Source organism: Nomascus leucogenys, chromosome 4, assembly GCF_006542625.1.
Source record: "Nomascus leucogenys isolate Asia chromosome 4, Asia_NLE_v1, whole genome shotgun sequence".
Classification (NCBI taxonomy): domain Eukaryota; kingdom Metazoa; phylum Chordata; class Mammalia; order Primates; family Hylobatidae; genus Nomascus; species Nomascus leucogenys.
The window spans coordinates 106826764-106842525 of NC_044384.1; the positions used below are offsets into that span (position 1 = coordinate 106826764).

The following is a 15762-nucleotide window of genomic DNA, read 5'->3' on the forward strand; positions in this document are numbered from 1 at the left end:
TTTTTGAGACATAGTCTTGCTCTGTCGCCCAGGCTGGAGTGCAGTGGTGCAATCTCAGCTCATTGCAACCTTCATCTCCCAGGTTCAAACAATTTCTCCTGCCTCGGCCTCCTGAGTAGCTGGGACTACAGGTGCCCTCCACCATGCCGGCTAATTATTTTTGTATTTTTAGTAGAGGTGGGGTTTCACTATGTTGACCAGGCTGGTCTCGAACTCCTGACCTCAAATGATCCACCCACCTCAGCTTCCCAAAGTGCTGGGATTACAGGCATGAGCCACTGTGCCCAGCCTGGGAATTATCTTATAAATATCTTGCACATGTGCCTAAAGACAAGGATGCTGCATATGCAGTTTTGCTTACAACAGAAAAATAAAAGCCATTAAATGTCCACCAATAGGGAACTAATAATGGTCTATTAAGACAATGACACATTGGGCAAGGGTGGGGGAAAGATCTTTATTTACTGATACAGAACAATCTGTGAGATGGAGTAGTCTTAAAAAAATGGACAACTGTGTATATTATGCTACCATTTCTTTAAAAAAGAAAAAAGAAAAAAAAGGAAAGAGAAGGAATCAAGGATTGAGAAAATAAGCCACAGCCTGGGAGGAAAATATTTGCAAAAGACCTATCTGATAAAGGTCTGTTATACAAAATATACAAGGAACACTCAAAATTCAACAATAAGAAAATGAGCAATCCAACTAAAAATGGGCAAAACCTCTAACAGATACCTCACCAAAGCTATACAGATGGCAAACGTATGAAGATGCTAAAATCGTATATTATTGGTGAACTGCAGATTAAAACAATGAATACCACTACATACCTATTAGAATAGTTAAAATCCGACCAGGTGTGGTGACTCACACCTGTAATCCCAGCACTTTGGGAGGCTGAGGCAGGCGGATCACTTGAGGTCAGGAGTTCGACACCCACCTGGCCAACATGGTGAAACCCCACCCCTACAAAAAATAAAAAAATTAGCTGGGTATGGTGGTGTGTGCTTGTAATCCTGGCTACTTGGGAGGCTGAGGCACGAGAATCACTTGAACCTGGGAGGTGGAGGTTGCAGCGAGCCGAGATCACGCCACCACACTCCAGCCTGGACAATAGAATGAGACTCCGTCTCAAAAAAAAAAAAAAAAAAAGTTAAAATCCAGAACACTAATACCACAAAACGCTGGCAAGGATGTGGAGCAACAGGAACTCTACTTCATCACTGGTGGGAATGTAAAATGGTACAGCCACTTTGCAGGCATTTTGGCAGTTTTTTACAAAGCTAAACATACTCTTACCATACAATCCAGCAATTTCACTCCTTAGTAATTTACTAAAATGAGGTGAAAACACATGTCCACACAAACACTTCAAGCAAATATTTACAGCAGCTTTATTCATAAATGACAAAACATGGAAGCAACCAAGATGTTCTTCAGTCGATGAATGGGTAAATATAGCACATCCATACAATGGAATATTATTCAGCACTAAAAAGAAATGAACTGACCAGCCATGAAAAGACATGGGAGAATCTTAAATGCATACTACTAAGTGAAAAAAGCCAACCTGAAAAGACTACATACTGAATGGTTGCAACTATATGACATTCTGGAAAAGGCCAAAGTATGGAGACAGTTAAAAAGATCAGTGGTCTGAGAGGCCAAGGTGGGCGGATTACGAGGTCAGGAGATCGAGACCATCCTGGCTAACATGGTGAAACCCCATCTCTACTAAAAATACAAAAAATTAGCCAGTTGTAGTGGCATGCACCTGTAGTCCCAGCTACTCGGGAGGCTGAGGCAGGAGAATCACTTGACCTGGGAGACAGAGGTTGCAGTAAGCCGAAACCATGCCACTGTACTCCAGCCTGGGTGAGAGAGCAAGACTCCGTCTCAAAAAAAAAAAAAACAAAAAACAAAACAAAAACAGTGGTTGCCAAGGGTTACCATGGAGGGAGGGATGAATAGGAAGAACACAGAATTTTTAGAGAAGTGAAACAACTCTTTGTGAAACTATAATGATGGATGCATATCATTATACATTGTTAAAATCCATAGAATATACAAAACCAAGAGTGCACCCTAATGTAAACTATGACTTTGGGTGATAATGATGTGTCAAAGTAGGTTGTACCACTCTGGTGGAGGATAGGCAGGCTTTGCATGTCTTGGGGCAGGGGATATATGGGAACTTTCTACTCAATTTCACTGTAAATTCAAAACTGCTCTAAAAAATAGTCTTTAATAGAGAGAAAGATGTTTGCTTAATTATACTTATCTTTGTAACAAAAACAAAAAACAGGTAATATTGGTTGTCTAGGATAGAATGAGGGGACAAGTGGGTGGCTGAGTGGAAGATTTTTCACTGTTCAACCTTTTGTATTTTTAGAATTTTAAGCCGTAAGCTTGTATTATCGAGTCAAAAAGATGAATGAAATTTTAAAAATGAAAAGATTGTACCCTCTGAAAATCCTCAGGAAATAATTTTAAGATGGTAAAAATGTTATATACAAAGATATTTCACTGCCAAATTAATATTACTAACAGGAGCTCCTGACAGGCACCACCACTAGATTGTCTGATTTATAAGAAAAAAATATCAATATAAATATCACACAGATGGGGAACAGGTCAAAAAATTATGAACAGACCAATGAAACGTTGGGCAACCATTAAAATAAAGTTTATAGAAAGTCTGTAACATATTGCTAAATTGTTATGTTAAAAAGCAGGCGGCCGGGCACGGTGGCTCACACCTGTAATCCCAGCACTTTGGGAGCCCAAGGCGGGTGGATCACAAGGTCAGGAGACAGATACCATCCTGGCTAACACGGTGGAACCCCGTCTCTACTAAAAATACAAAAAAATTAGCCGGGCGTGGTGGTGGGTGCCTGTAGTCCCAGCTACTCGGGAGGCTGAGGCAGGAGAATGGCGTGAACCTGGGAGTCCTGGAGCTTGCAGTGAGTCGAGATTGTGCCACTGTACTCCAGCCTGGGTGACACAGTGAGACTCTGTCTCAAAAAAAAAAAAAAAAAAAAGCAGGCTATAGTACTCTAATATAGTACAAGTATAATTACTGTTAAAAGGGAAGAAAAAAGAGCTATGCAGAAAAGAAAGGCTAGAATAAATACACTAAGGTGACTATTTGCTGAAACCATGCAATTATAATTTCTTTCATTTCTCTAATTTTATCAGTGTATTTCAATAAGTACACATTAAGCTGAAAAAGAAATGTCTTTTTTAAAAATGGTTTTCACAGATTTGGCATCTCACACCAACAGGAAGGTTCAATGGTGGGAAATTACCTGTATGTGACTTTGGTATTATATAAACCAGAACTGCAAATCTATAAAGATATAGATTTGAGATTCAATTGTGACATTACCTGCTTGACTTTGAGCAAGTCAAACATCTTCTCTTTTTCCTTGACTCTAGGATGTGAATAGTAACTCCTACCTTTCTTGCAAGGGTGCTTTTAGCATTAGAGGTGCTTGTTTACATTAAAGAGCTTAGCATAGCCTAAAACTCCATCAAAAGTATCCTTTGATTTCTTCGCTTTTCTATGGCTTTTAACGAGCCATTAGGCACTCCAACCCATCAGCATCCCCAAGACACTGTTCTCTCCTTCCTTTGACAAGTGGCTAGTTGTTAGTCAGTGGCATCACTTGCTGGAACCTGGGATCTTACCATCTTCTACCCTCATCTTCCCTTAAGAGACCACATTTGGTGCTGTGCTCCTAGAACTCAAAACAAATACAGCCACATCCTCATCTACATGCTTATATTCTCCTCTATATTCCAGTCCTCTCTACTGTCATATGCCTTCTCCTAATCATCTGCTGCCAACCCTAAACAAACACAGAAGTCCCACAACATGAGGTTTTATTCAGTTAACGTCAGGGAGGCTTTCCGTTTAATGGAAAAGTGAAACTTAGAGCTTAAAGTCAAATTAGATCTAGTAATAGAAAGTATCAAAATTTAAATGAAGATCTTGAGGGTATCCAGAAATACACCCCACAACATCCAATCAAATCCCAATCAGTACATTTTTCTTTGATTAAATCTGAAATTTCTCAAGGACAAACCAGTCTTAGATTGTATTATCCTATTTAAACCAAGACATTATATTTTAAGTAGACGTCTGTAGATTAATCATAAAATCATAGCCCAATTACAAAATGTTCTTAAGAAATAATACATTATGAGAACCAAACAACAATACTGATTTACTTGTCAGATTTTGATATTGTAAATAAACTTTTAGAATGGCTAATTAATTAAAGGCAGTTAACTGTCACACAGAACTCATTTTATTCTCAGGACAACCCTAGAAAATATCCCCATTTTTCTATTGGGGGGGATGGGGAAACTGAGGCTCAGAAGGGATAAGGCTACACCCACTGAGCAGCAGATAAGGCATCAAACTCCAGACTAGGACACATTAGGACACAACATTTCTTGTTCAAAATACAAAATATTCATACTAGCTACAGACTGAGTCTTACATTCCTAGGAATTTAGGAGAAAAAAAGGTGCTTCCATACAAATCTTCCCATACTCATTATATTCCCAATTTTACTCTCCAGCATGAAGCCTCTGATGTCGAAGAAGTGCTGAACTGTGCCTAAAGGATTTCCCACATCCAACACACTCATAAGGTTTTTCTCCAGTATGAATTCTGTAATGCTCACTAAGGTGTGCTTGTTTGCGGAAAGTTTTTTCACACTCACTACACTTATAAAGTTTCTCTCCAGTGTGAGTCCTTTCATGTTCAACAAGGGAAGAGCTCTGAGTGAAGGCTTTACCACATTCAGTGCATGTGTAGGGCTTCTCTCCTGAATGAATTCTCTGATGCTGCATGAGACATGCACTCTGATTAAAGGCTTTCCCACATTCATTACACTTAAAAGGTTTATCTCCAGAATGACTTCTCTGATGACGAGTAAGGCATATGCTCTGACTGAAGGCTTTGCCACATTCTGTACATTTATACGGTTTCTCTCCAGTATGAATTCGCTGGTGTTTAATAAGGGATGGGCTCTGACAAAAGGCTTTTCCACATTCATTGCATTTATAGGGTTTCTCTCCAGTATGAATTCTCAGATGCTGAACAAGAATTGCTTTTGTTTGAAAGGCTTTCTCACATTCATTACATTTATAAGGTTTCTCTCCGGTATGAATTCTCAGATGTTGAGTAAGATTTGACTGTTTACGGAAACAACTTCCACATTCACTGCACACATAGGGCTTCTCTCCTCTGTGAATCCTCTGGTGCTGGGTAAGAGATGATCTCTGAGTAAAGAACTTTCCACATTCACTACACTTTGAAGGTTTCTTCTGCATGTTAACTCTCCCATGTTTCATTTTGAGTGATATTTGGCTGGAATTAATGCTGCTTGTAACACCAAATTCATACTTACAAGTTTTTTTTCCGCAAAGGTGATTATCATTAGAGTAATAAAGTTCTCCTAGGAAAGGTTACTGTGTGTGTGTGCTCACAAACATCACACATGCATTGTCCTCTCATTCATCCCTGCAGGATTCCCCTTCCTCTTCCTTGTTCAGCCTGCATTCTCAGCTTCTCCGAAAGTGAACCCCTGATGATCAGCCTCTCTGAAGAGACTAAGTAGTGAGAGGTATTAGGAATTCTATAAAATTCCATATCACAATTGATTCTGAAACAATCAAATACTAAAAACTAACCCAGGTAATTTGGGATCATCCAGATTTGCATCCACAGTGATAAATAACTGGAAAATATAAAAGGAGTAAGTATCCTAGACTTGGGCATATAAGTGTTATGGAAACTTACTGTCCACTTAGTCTCTACTCCTCAAAAAACAGAGGAATAATAATTCTATTTCCTTAGGTTACCTATAATCATGGCAGACTAGTGATAAAGAGTTTCCTGTCTAAAACTTCAAATGTGATCCAGGCTGTAACTTTCACTAGGCCATCTCACCAATCCTTTCTCATTCAGTCACCTTTACAAGTGCCTCATTGGATCTCTCTTTCTCTCCAAAACATTCACCATCTATAGTTCTCTCCCTAGGCCCAACTGGAAACCTATAGGTTTGAAAACTAAGAGTCCTGCTTCCTGAAAGAAAGTAAGATATCGCTGTTTTGTTTCAGGAAAATTAGAGAAGTGGTCCTTAAAGAAGAAAGTTTAATTGGACAGTAACTTGACTACAGCATCATGGTCCAGGTGCTGGCCCTCACCTTTGTAGCCAAAGAAATCTGAAGTATACTAATCAGATTTATAAGGGGAATGAGAGAGAAAATAAATGAGAGAATAAAATTCACTTCATTTATTTACAATGAAAAACTATGCTCAATATGGAGCTGGTTAACACATTCTCTGGACTTTAGAAAAACAGTATGTGAACCAAATCACTGTCATTAGAGCACTCTTTGGGAAACAAAGAACTGGAGAAAGAACAAAATATTTAATTGATCATAACTGAATGATTATCAAATTTTGAAACCCTGGTGCCCTAAATAAGCCACACAGAATTAAAGAATGAATATTCAGGTGCTGCACATCGGAGCAATCTCTTCCCTAGGTGGTGCAGGAGACACTAACACATTCTTCCGCTCTGAGGCCCATTTTTGTCTTAGTTTTCTAATCATGTAAATTACACAACTATATATCCTCACTTTAAAATATTTAGATAATATAGAAGTATATAAGATAGGCCAGGCATGGTGGCTCGCACCTACAATCTCAACACTTTGAGAGGCTGAGGCAGGAGGATCACTTGAGGCCAGGAGTTTAAGAGCAGCCTGGGCAACATAGTGAGATGGTGTCTCTACAAAAAATAAAAAATTAGCTGGGTGAGGTCATGTGCACCTGTAGTCCCAGCTACTCAGTAGGCTGAGGTGGGAAAATCACTTGAGCCCAGGATGTTGAGGCTGGAACATGCCATGATCATGCCACTGCACTCCAGCCTAGGATAAAGAGCAAGACCCCTTCTCTAAAAGAAAATTTTTGTTAACAAAATAAACCTATTCCTTTTCCCAGAGATTATCACGTTTGAAGTATCTTCCTTCATTCCTTTTTTCTTCGTATTTTTCTATACACATATAGCACTTGATTCTCTTTACATAAATGAAATTGTTCTGCAGGTTCTGCTCTGCAATTTGCTTTTATTTTCCACCAAAAAATGTGTCTTAGAGATCACTTCATGTTGGTACATATGGATCTACCAGGGCTGAGAGTCAACTGATACACACTGCTATATCTGTACAAATTGTTCACGACTACCTGCTTGGGCAATGCCTGTACCATACTGTTTGTTAAATATGTTGACTATCTTACCTAAATCTATCTTTATCTGATGTATTAACTTACAGCATGGATATGCTACATACAAAAACAAACTCCAGTTGGTTTAAGCAACCAGATGTAAAACCAAAACTCTAAGCACATTTTTAATTCCTTTACTCTCATTTTTCCAAAATAAAAAGGTTTTTTTCTTATCATACAAAGAATGCATGCTCATTCTATTAAATGGTCAGCTACTCCAAAAAGGAAATCACTTGAAACCCAGCCACAGAAAATAGAGTTAGTATTTTAATGGACTTTCTTCTAGGTATCTCTTGATGCATATAAACATAGATATGTACATAAGTGTACGTATATTATGCATACATATTAAACTAGACCAAATTCTTCAGGACACAGTCATATTCTCTTCACAGAGTTCCCATAACCTAAGAACACAATTTATCCAGAATTATTTTACTGAGTTTGACAGACACCCAGGCTCCATGTTGCCTTTTGATAGCCAGTGACAGTGTCAGTTGCAATAACTTAAGCTCTTGTTCTAAACACGGCCAGAAGCCCATTCCATATTCTCTGAGGAAATACCTAATCACATTTGCAATGGGTTTTCCAATAATTTACTACCCATATTCCTTGATCCAACCACTACACCATTAAGGCATCATACTGAGCAGTTCAGTAAGTGGTTTAAAGATGTGCTACCAGATGACCATAGAGTCTTCAGTTCAGCTACTCTGATAAGAACTTAGTGCACTCTAGGACCTGTCCCATAACCAATTATCCCATAGCCTTTTTCACAGTGGGCCACTCTCACTGATTTGAGTAAAATGGTATCCATTTCTGTGTGGTTCTGCATTTTCTGCTGGGTCCACATTTAGTGGACATTGGTGGGTCCCACTATAGGTCTGCCATCACTTCTGATGGCAGTCTCACAACCACCACCATCCTGGGCTCTCTAGTTAGAGTTAACTTACCAAGAGACAAGTTGTTAGGAGCACAAGCAATACTGGCTTTTCTCCTGGAGGCTCTTCTCTTGAGGAAAGGCAGGAATTTGAGGCACTGAGGGAGGAAAAAAAGCCACTCATAAATTGCCAGCCTACTTCCTACACATTCTGGATTCGGGGTAACTCAAGAACATCCCATCTCTAACCAAATGACCACTTTAAGTTCAAATGAAAGAATATCGTTCTTATCCTAGAGGAGTATCTCTAATGACAAAAATCAGTGAGTGGGCAGACTTCAGAGAGATGTAGCAATGCACAAAGAAAGAGGGCAGGTCCTTTCTAGGACTAAGCATCTGGGGGTAAAAATTTCTTTATAGGATATCAGGTTGGAGCCCAATGGCTCCCCTAAGCCTACTGGAAAAGCCATTGATGTCAAAAGTCAAAGGCTGCAGGGCTACAATAGAGGGCAGTAGGACCAGTAATGGACTCAGTCAAGAGGTGTGGATTCTAGTCTCAGCTCTGCCACCAATTTGTTCAATGACCTAATGCAGGTCACTCAGCCTCATCCATTTCTTATTTGTTAAATGAAATTGAAAAGCTAGATAATAGTTAAAGCTTCTTCTAATATCAACATTCTACGATGCTTTGATTCTATATACAGATGGGAAAAGAGCAAAAACCTCAAATCAAGCCTTTCCAGTCCATCTTTGATTGAGTCTGTTTATTCATTTATCTGAAAAGTACTAAATGAGCTAGCAGTGAGGTGAGTGGGTCTTGTTAAGAACGGGCTGAATCAACAGCAGGGAAACTTCCTGTCAGTTATCCTCTTACGATAAGAATTGGGGGAATTTCTCGAAAGTAACAAGAAATCGCCTTTGTGTAAGGAGTATCTGCTGTAAGATGTTAAGGACTCTTCATAAGGGAAAGGTTTCAAGAACCCCTCCTAATGCAAAGAACACTGTATTCAAAGGCAGGAACCTGGTTTCCTGTCTAATACATCCCAATCCACTAGCACCTCTTAACTGACACTGAACAAACTGTTTAATTATTTTCAAACGTCTCTTTTATTTCCTCATTTGGTCAAATAAGCCAGCAATTATTTTCAAGCTTGCAGTCAACCTTTAATATTTAGCTCAAATGTGAAACTTCACACCTCTTCCTTGTGGGAAAATTTTGACTTTTCCAAGGCCCTTCCTCGTCTACATTCTCAAATAATTTTAGAAGTTTCTACTGTAGGACTTTCTAGTCTGATTACATTCTGTCTTCCACCACCAAACTTACAAGTATGGCATGGGCTCCGGGACTAGGAGTTTTGAACAAGTTACCTAACCTTTTTTTGCTCCAGTTTTTTCAACTGTTAAATGGAGACGATACCAGTAACTACTTTATAGGGTTGTCGTCATGAATAAGTGGGTTACGACATAGCAACTACTTAGAAGAATGCCAGCTGGTAAGCATTCAATAAATAGTGCCTGCTGTTAAAGTATTGAGTCTACATGTCTTCATACAGTACCTATTTTGTTTTTGTTAGAGAAGAATAAATAATAAAGGGAAGGCACTAATTCTTGCATATACTTATTTCAACCCGCACAACTTTGGGAAACGGCAAGGCAGGAAACAGTATTTACTTCTGGAAACCAGAAAACTAAAGTGCCCAGAAGTTCACTGACATGCTCAAGTATGTATAAATCGAACCCAGGTCCTCCGACTCCCAGCCTAGGGCTCTCGAACAGCCTCTCCTTTCTTCACGGCAAGTTTGCCCTAGGCCTCGGGCCTCCGCTCCAAAGGCCCTCCAGGAAGGAAGACGCCCTGCGTCCCGAGGGAGGCGCTGGAATCGACCCGCGGCAGCCGGGCACAGCAGAAACCGCTCACCATGCGCTTCCCGCGGCGTTCCCCTCTCGCACCTTGCAACACTCACATCCCTGGGTGCTGCCCTGCGGAAGGGAGTAAGTCCCGGACGCGCCTAGCCGGCGTGACGTCAGCAGTCCGCGCCTGGGCTAATAACCACTACCGTCTCCTCTCTAGGAAGGTGGGAGCGGCTTCCTCTCGGTGGTTCCTCCCCGCAGGCCGCTACGGGTTTCGGTGCTGCGCGGGTTAAGCCCGCACCAGAAACAACCTGCGAACCCACCTGACGTGCGTCTTCCAGCACAGGGAAACGGAATGCAAGTCAGAAGGGTCGACCACAAGGAGCTCTTACTGTGCATCAGTTCATCCTGCAGGTCCGCCACATTTAGCTTCCTATGTTACTGTCCTTTGGGGATTCTCAAGGCTTTTCACAAAACTGGCTTCCACCTTCCTCACACACATCCTCACCTGGAAGAAAACAGACCTCCTCACAGAAACCCCTGACACCTTACTGACCCAGGATCTTCGTTCAGGTGGCCAAAAGAAAAAGCTCTGCAGGCCAGGCGCAGTGGCTCACGCCTGTAATCCCAGCACTTTGGGAGGCCGAGGCGGCCGGATCACCTGAGGTCAGGAGTTCAAGACCAGCCTGCCCAACATGGAGAAACCCTGTCTCTACTAAATACAAAAATCAGCCGGGTGTCGTGGTGGGCGCCTGTAATTCCAGCTACTCCGGAGGCTGATGCGCGAGAATCACTTGAACCTGGGAAGGGGAGGTTGCAGTGGGCAGAGACCGAGCCACTGCACTCCAGCTTGGGTGACAGAGTGAGACTCTGTCTCAAAAACAAACAAAACAAAATAAACACTGGTTTGGGCTCAAATCCCTGATTCTCAGTGTATGAACTTTGCAACTTTACCTCTCTGTACCTGCTTCCTCACTTACCAGGTATAATAATGGTACCACGGGGTTGTTGTGAGGATTAAGTAAGGTTAATACGTGTGAATTACTAAGAACATCTAGTATTTTTTAAATCTTCAGTAAATGTTAGGACTATTATCTGTTTCTCAAATCCCAGCTCCAGTACCTATTGCTCTGCCTTGACTTCACTGACCTTTCAGGGCCTCAAGGTAGCACACCCATCCCTTTCTACAAAACTTCAGATCTTGCTGGCCCTAACTCAGGAAATATTTGCACACATGGGCTCATCTTGACAGGTAAAGTCCAGAGATAAAGGCATGAGTGGAGAGTACCTTATTCACTTCCAAGCATTCCTACTGATCTGCAAGCTCAGGACAATGGGGCTGTGTGCACACCACCATATCCCTAGTGTGCAGCATATAGTAGTGAACACTTGCTGTGTAAATTAATGAGATGCAGCGGAGAAATTATCCATTCCAGGCCAGGCATGGTGGCTCACGCCTGTAATCCCAGCACTTTGGGAGGCCATTGGGGGCGGATCACAAGGTCAGGAGTTTGGGACCAGCCTGACCAACATGGTGAAACCCCGTCTCTACTAAAAATACAAAAATTAGCCAGGTGTGGTGGTGTGCCCCTGTAATCCCAGCTACTCAGGAGGGTGAGGCAGGAGAATCGCTTGAACCTGGGAGGTGGAGTTGCAGTGAGCCGAGATCATGCCACTGCACTCCAGCCTGGGTGACAGAGCCAGACTCCATCTTAAAAAAAAATTATCCATTCCAATCTTCAGATTGGCTGTTTTCCCAAAATGGAGTCCCTTTTGGACACAAATCAGGAATGGTGGTGCCACACACTGAAGCCATCGCTATCTTTGGCTAAAAAGTGACCCTTTGTAAAATTGTCAGTTGACACGCCATGTAACAATAATGTTAAGTTTCCCTTTCCAGGTGTCACATTCTCAGCACTTATTTGGAATCAGATAGCAAGTTCTTCCCTCCAGCCCTAACATCTCACAGGCCAGACAGCCTAGGTCTAATTATTCATTCCCCAAACATTAGGCTTCAAAGAATCTCCAAATCAGCAGGGTGTAGTGTGTGGAGGACATTAAGTCTAGAGGGAGGTACCTGAGGTAGAGCAGGTTACTAGAAACTGTAATCTGGAGTTTAATAGCAGTTTGGGCTGAGCTTCTTTCAATGAGGTGGAAAACGGATGGTAGGGATGGACACCAAAAACATTCCAAAACACTAAAATAACCTTAGCCCTGATGTGGCCACTGGATAAATGAAACTAATGCCACGTATTGTCAAGATTAGGTTTCTGCCTTATGTAGAAAGTAGGGGCCAAAAGGTATAATCAACTTACTTGTCACCCTCACACTCAGGAAAGTGTGAGATTCTGAGAACAAAGAGCTTCTCAATCTTATACAAGTGAGCTCCTCACATCCTCAGGATAAGGAAAAGATTGGAGCACTAAGTGGTCAATTCTAGGCTGGATGCAGTGGCTCAGGCCTGTAAGGGAGTCCGAGTTAGGAGGATCATCTGAAGGCAGGAGTTTGAGATGAGCCTGGGTAACATAGCAAGAACCTGTCTGTACCAAAAAATAAAATAAACTTTTTTTTGAGACAGACTCTCACTCTGTCACCCAGGCTGGAGTGCAGTGGCATGATCTTGGCTTACTGCAACCTCTGCCTCCCGGGTTCAAGCAATTCTCCTGCCTCAGTCTCCTTAGTAGCTGGGATTACAGGCACGCGCCACCATGCCTGGCTAATTTTCATATTTTTAGTAGAGACGGGGTTTCACCATGTTGGTCAGGCTGGTCTCAAACTCCTGCTCGTGATCCGCCTGCCTTGGCCTCCCAAAGTGCTGCGATTACAGGCCTGAGCCACCGCACCCAGCCATAAAATAAACTTTTTAAAAATTAGCCAGGTGTGGTAGCTCACGCCTGTAGTCCCAACTACTTGGGAGGCTGAGGTGAGAGAATCGCTTGAGCCTGGGAGGTCTAGGCTACAGTGAGCTAGGATCACGCTACTGCACTCCAGCCTGGGCAACAGACCGAAACCATCTCAGGAACAACAAAAAAAAGTAGTCAGTTCTATAAAAAATAAAGAGGCATATGGAATAGAGGTATGACCAATACAGGGAAAAGTAAATGAAATGCAAGGACACTGCAGTTTAAACCTCATCTGACACTGGTTGTGTGGTCTTGAGCAACCCCAACCACATCTTTTCTCTTTTGTTTTGAGGATCGGATGTGGCTCCATCCGTGTCCTTCTGAAATCATGAATTAAATTTCAGTGCACAATAAGCAAGATACTCAAATTCTTTATCATCCCAGGGCCCAAAATCTCAGGAAGTGCTTCCATTTTGGTACTTTTTTTTTTTTTTTTTAAAGAGAGGGTCTCAGTCTGACACATAGGCTGGAGTGCAGTGGCATGACGCTAGCTCACTGCAGCTCCCAACACCTGGGCTCAAGCAATCCTTCCACCTCAGGCTCAGCATCCAGAATAGCTAGGACTACAGGCATGCACCACCATACTTTTTTTTTTTTTTTTTTTTTTTTTTTTTTTTTTTTTTTTTTTTAGAGACAAGGTCTTGCTATGTTCCACAGGATGCTCTCGAACTCCTGGCCTGAATCAATCCTCCCACCTCCACCTCCTGAGTAGTTGGGAGTATAGGTGCAAGCCACCATGCCTGGCCCAGTTTGGGATTTGTAAACTGCAAATGCCCTCCTGCTAGGCCAGCATTACTCTTCAGTTCCTGCTATTTCATAGGCATTCCAGTTGACACAGGTATGTCTCTGCAGTTGCATGCATTTCCCTCCTCCTGTTGACCCTGACATCAATATAATTGAAAGTGTTTTGTTAAATTGTGATAGGACTTTTAAATCTCTAATTGAAAAATACTGTTTCTTATGGGATCTTCTGTTTAATACAATCTTAGGGAAAGTTTCAGAACTGTTGCTCCTGGCAGACACTTCATGGACATGCATACTCACCATGCCTCCTTCCTGCTGACAACTGGGGACCTAAGTCACAACCTGCAGACTGGCACAGAGAAATGTCTGACTCTTCAGTTGAGTTCAACAAATGCTTATTGAGCACCTGCTAAGTACCAGGCACTGTTGATACAAAGGTAAACAAATTTCACATTGTTCCTTCCCTAGCAAAGCTGACAAAGGGAAAGATGTGTGAACAAACCATTATAATGTAACATAATAAAATGATGAAAAATACAAGACAGAATAAAAAATACATGAGGTTAGAGACAGCTTTGAGATATTGCCTGAGCACATTCCTAAGTGAAAAATGGGAGTTTTGCAGGCAAGCAGAAGCAGGGAAAAGGAACTGAGGCAATAGGAACACTATGTGCAGAAGTGCCAAAATAGAGTCCAGAGGTGATATTCCAGAATCACAGGAATTTGAACTATGGAATAGAACATGCCAGGCAAGGAATGGCAGCTGAGGATGGCAATTCAGGCATGGGCAAGATGAGGGGCCTCACCTGCCTCTTTAAAGAACTAGTGCTTTATTCTGAGAACAATAAGCAGCCAGTTATGCTTACAAAGATCAAGAAGAAATATGAAAGATGGCCTAGTGGGGCAAGAAACTGGAAGACTGGTAGATAAATTTTAAAATAGGAAGTCCAGGCACAGTGGCTCTTGCCTATAATCCCAGCACTTTGGGTGGCTGAGGCAGGCAGATTGCTTGAGCCCAGGAGTCCAAGACCAGCCTGAGCAACATGGTGAAACCCATCTCTACAAAAAAACACAAAAATTAGCCAAGGATAGTGGCACATGCCTGTAGTCCCAGCTACCTGGGAGGCTGAAATGGGAGGATCGTTTGAGCCTGGGAGGTGGGGTTTGCAGTAAGCAGAGACCATGCCATTGCATTACAGCCTGGACAACAGAGTGAGATCCTGTCTCAAAAAAAAATTAAAATTAAAAATAAAATAGTCTGGAAAATAAACTACGGAGTAGGGGACTGGACTACAATAACTGCAGCAGAGGTGGCTTCCAGAGATAGGAGATAACTTCAACAAGACATAGTGGTTGAATGGATATGAAGATCGAATAAGAGGGAAAACTGAGGGTGAGGGCAATGCCTAGGTTTGGGGCCACGCTGGAGTGACTAGGCTCATCATGGGCCAGCAACTGAGAGAAAATCGGGAGCATATAAGTGCAAGTGTGAGAATATGGGGTCAGGGTAGTGGAAAGAACAGTAATTTACCTTTCTGTTTCCCCAGAAGGTAAAAACATGCCATGTTTTCTCAGCCTGAGAAAAATTCAGGATCAAGTCTGTTCCACTTGAGAAAATCTTTCCCACAAGAACTTATAGATATCATGTTTTTTTTTTTTTGAGAAAAAGTCTCACTCTGTCTCCCAGGCTGGAGTGCACAGGCACAATCTCGGCTGACTGCAGCCTCCACCTCCTGCGTTCAAGTGATTCTTGTGCCTCAGCCTCCTGAGATATCTTTAAAGTTTTCTTGTTTCTTTCTTAAGAAAACTCTCCCTAATCTCCACTCATAATTCTCAAGATGGTGTACAAATATTGCTATAAATAACTATTCATCAGGAAGTTCCAAGAAAGGTTCTGTTGGGCAATGGTTGATATAATTCATGAAATAAATATTTACCAAACGTGTATTATGTGCCAGTAATTATGCAGTTTTTATCTAGGAGGTATAAATACATTTTTGCTTTTGGTAAAATAATATTTTCACAAACATATTTAGAAAGCTTTTACAGCATTATTTTTACCCATAATGTATTAATTT

At 41.6% G+C, this 15762-nt stretch overlaps 1 protein-coding gene across 2 annotated transcripts; it reads right to left on the reverse strand.

The window, feature by feature from the left end:
* Positions 1-3008: 3008 nt before the first annotated feature.
* ZNF501 (zinc finger protein 501) lies at positions 3009-10219 on the reverse strand. Of its 2 annotated transcripts, none has more exons than XM_003256956.4 (3): positions 10105-10219; positions 8263-8347; positions 3009-5616 (listed from the first exon to the last, which is right to left on the reverse strand). In XM_003256956.4, exon 3 carries the CDS (start codon positions 5365-5367, stop codon positions 4579-4581), a length of 789 nt encoding a protein of 262 aa, XP_003257004.1. In that variant the 5' UTR covers positions 5368-5616; positions 8263-8347; positions 10105-10219; the 3' UTR covers positions 3009-4578. The 2 variants fall into 2 exon arrangements, with proteins under 2 accessions (XP_003257004.1, XP_030667847.1); XM_030811987.1 differs by having other exon boundaries at positions 10137-10196.
* Positions 10220-15762: the final 5543 nt, after the last annotated feature.

Excerpts from the sequence above, each read along its gene's own strand:
- ZNF501 (XM_003256956.4), bottom strand. The coding sequence starts at position 5,367 with ATGAAACATGGGAGAGTTAACATGCAGAAGAAACCTTCAAAGTGTAGT.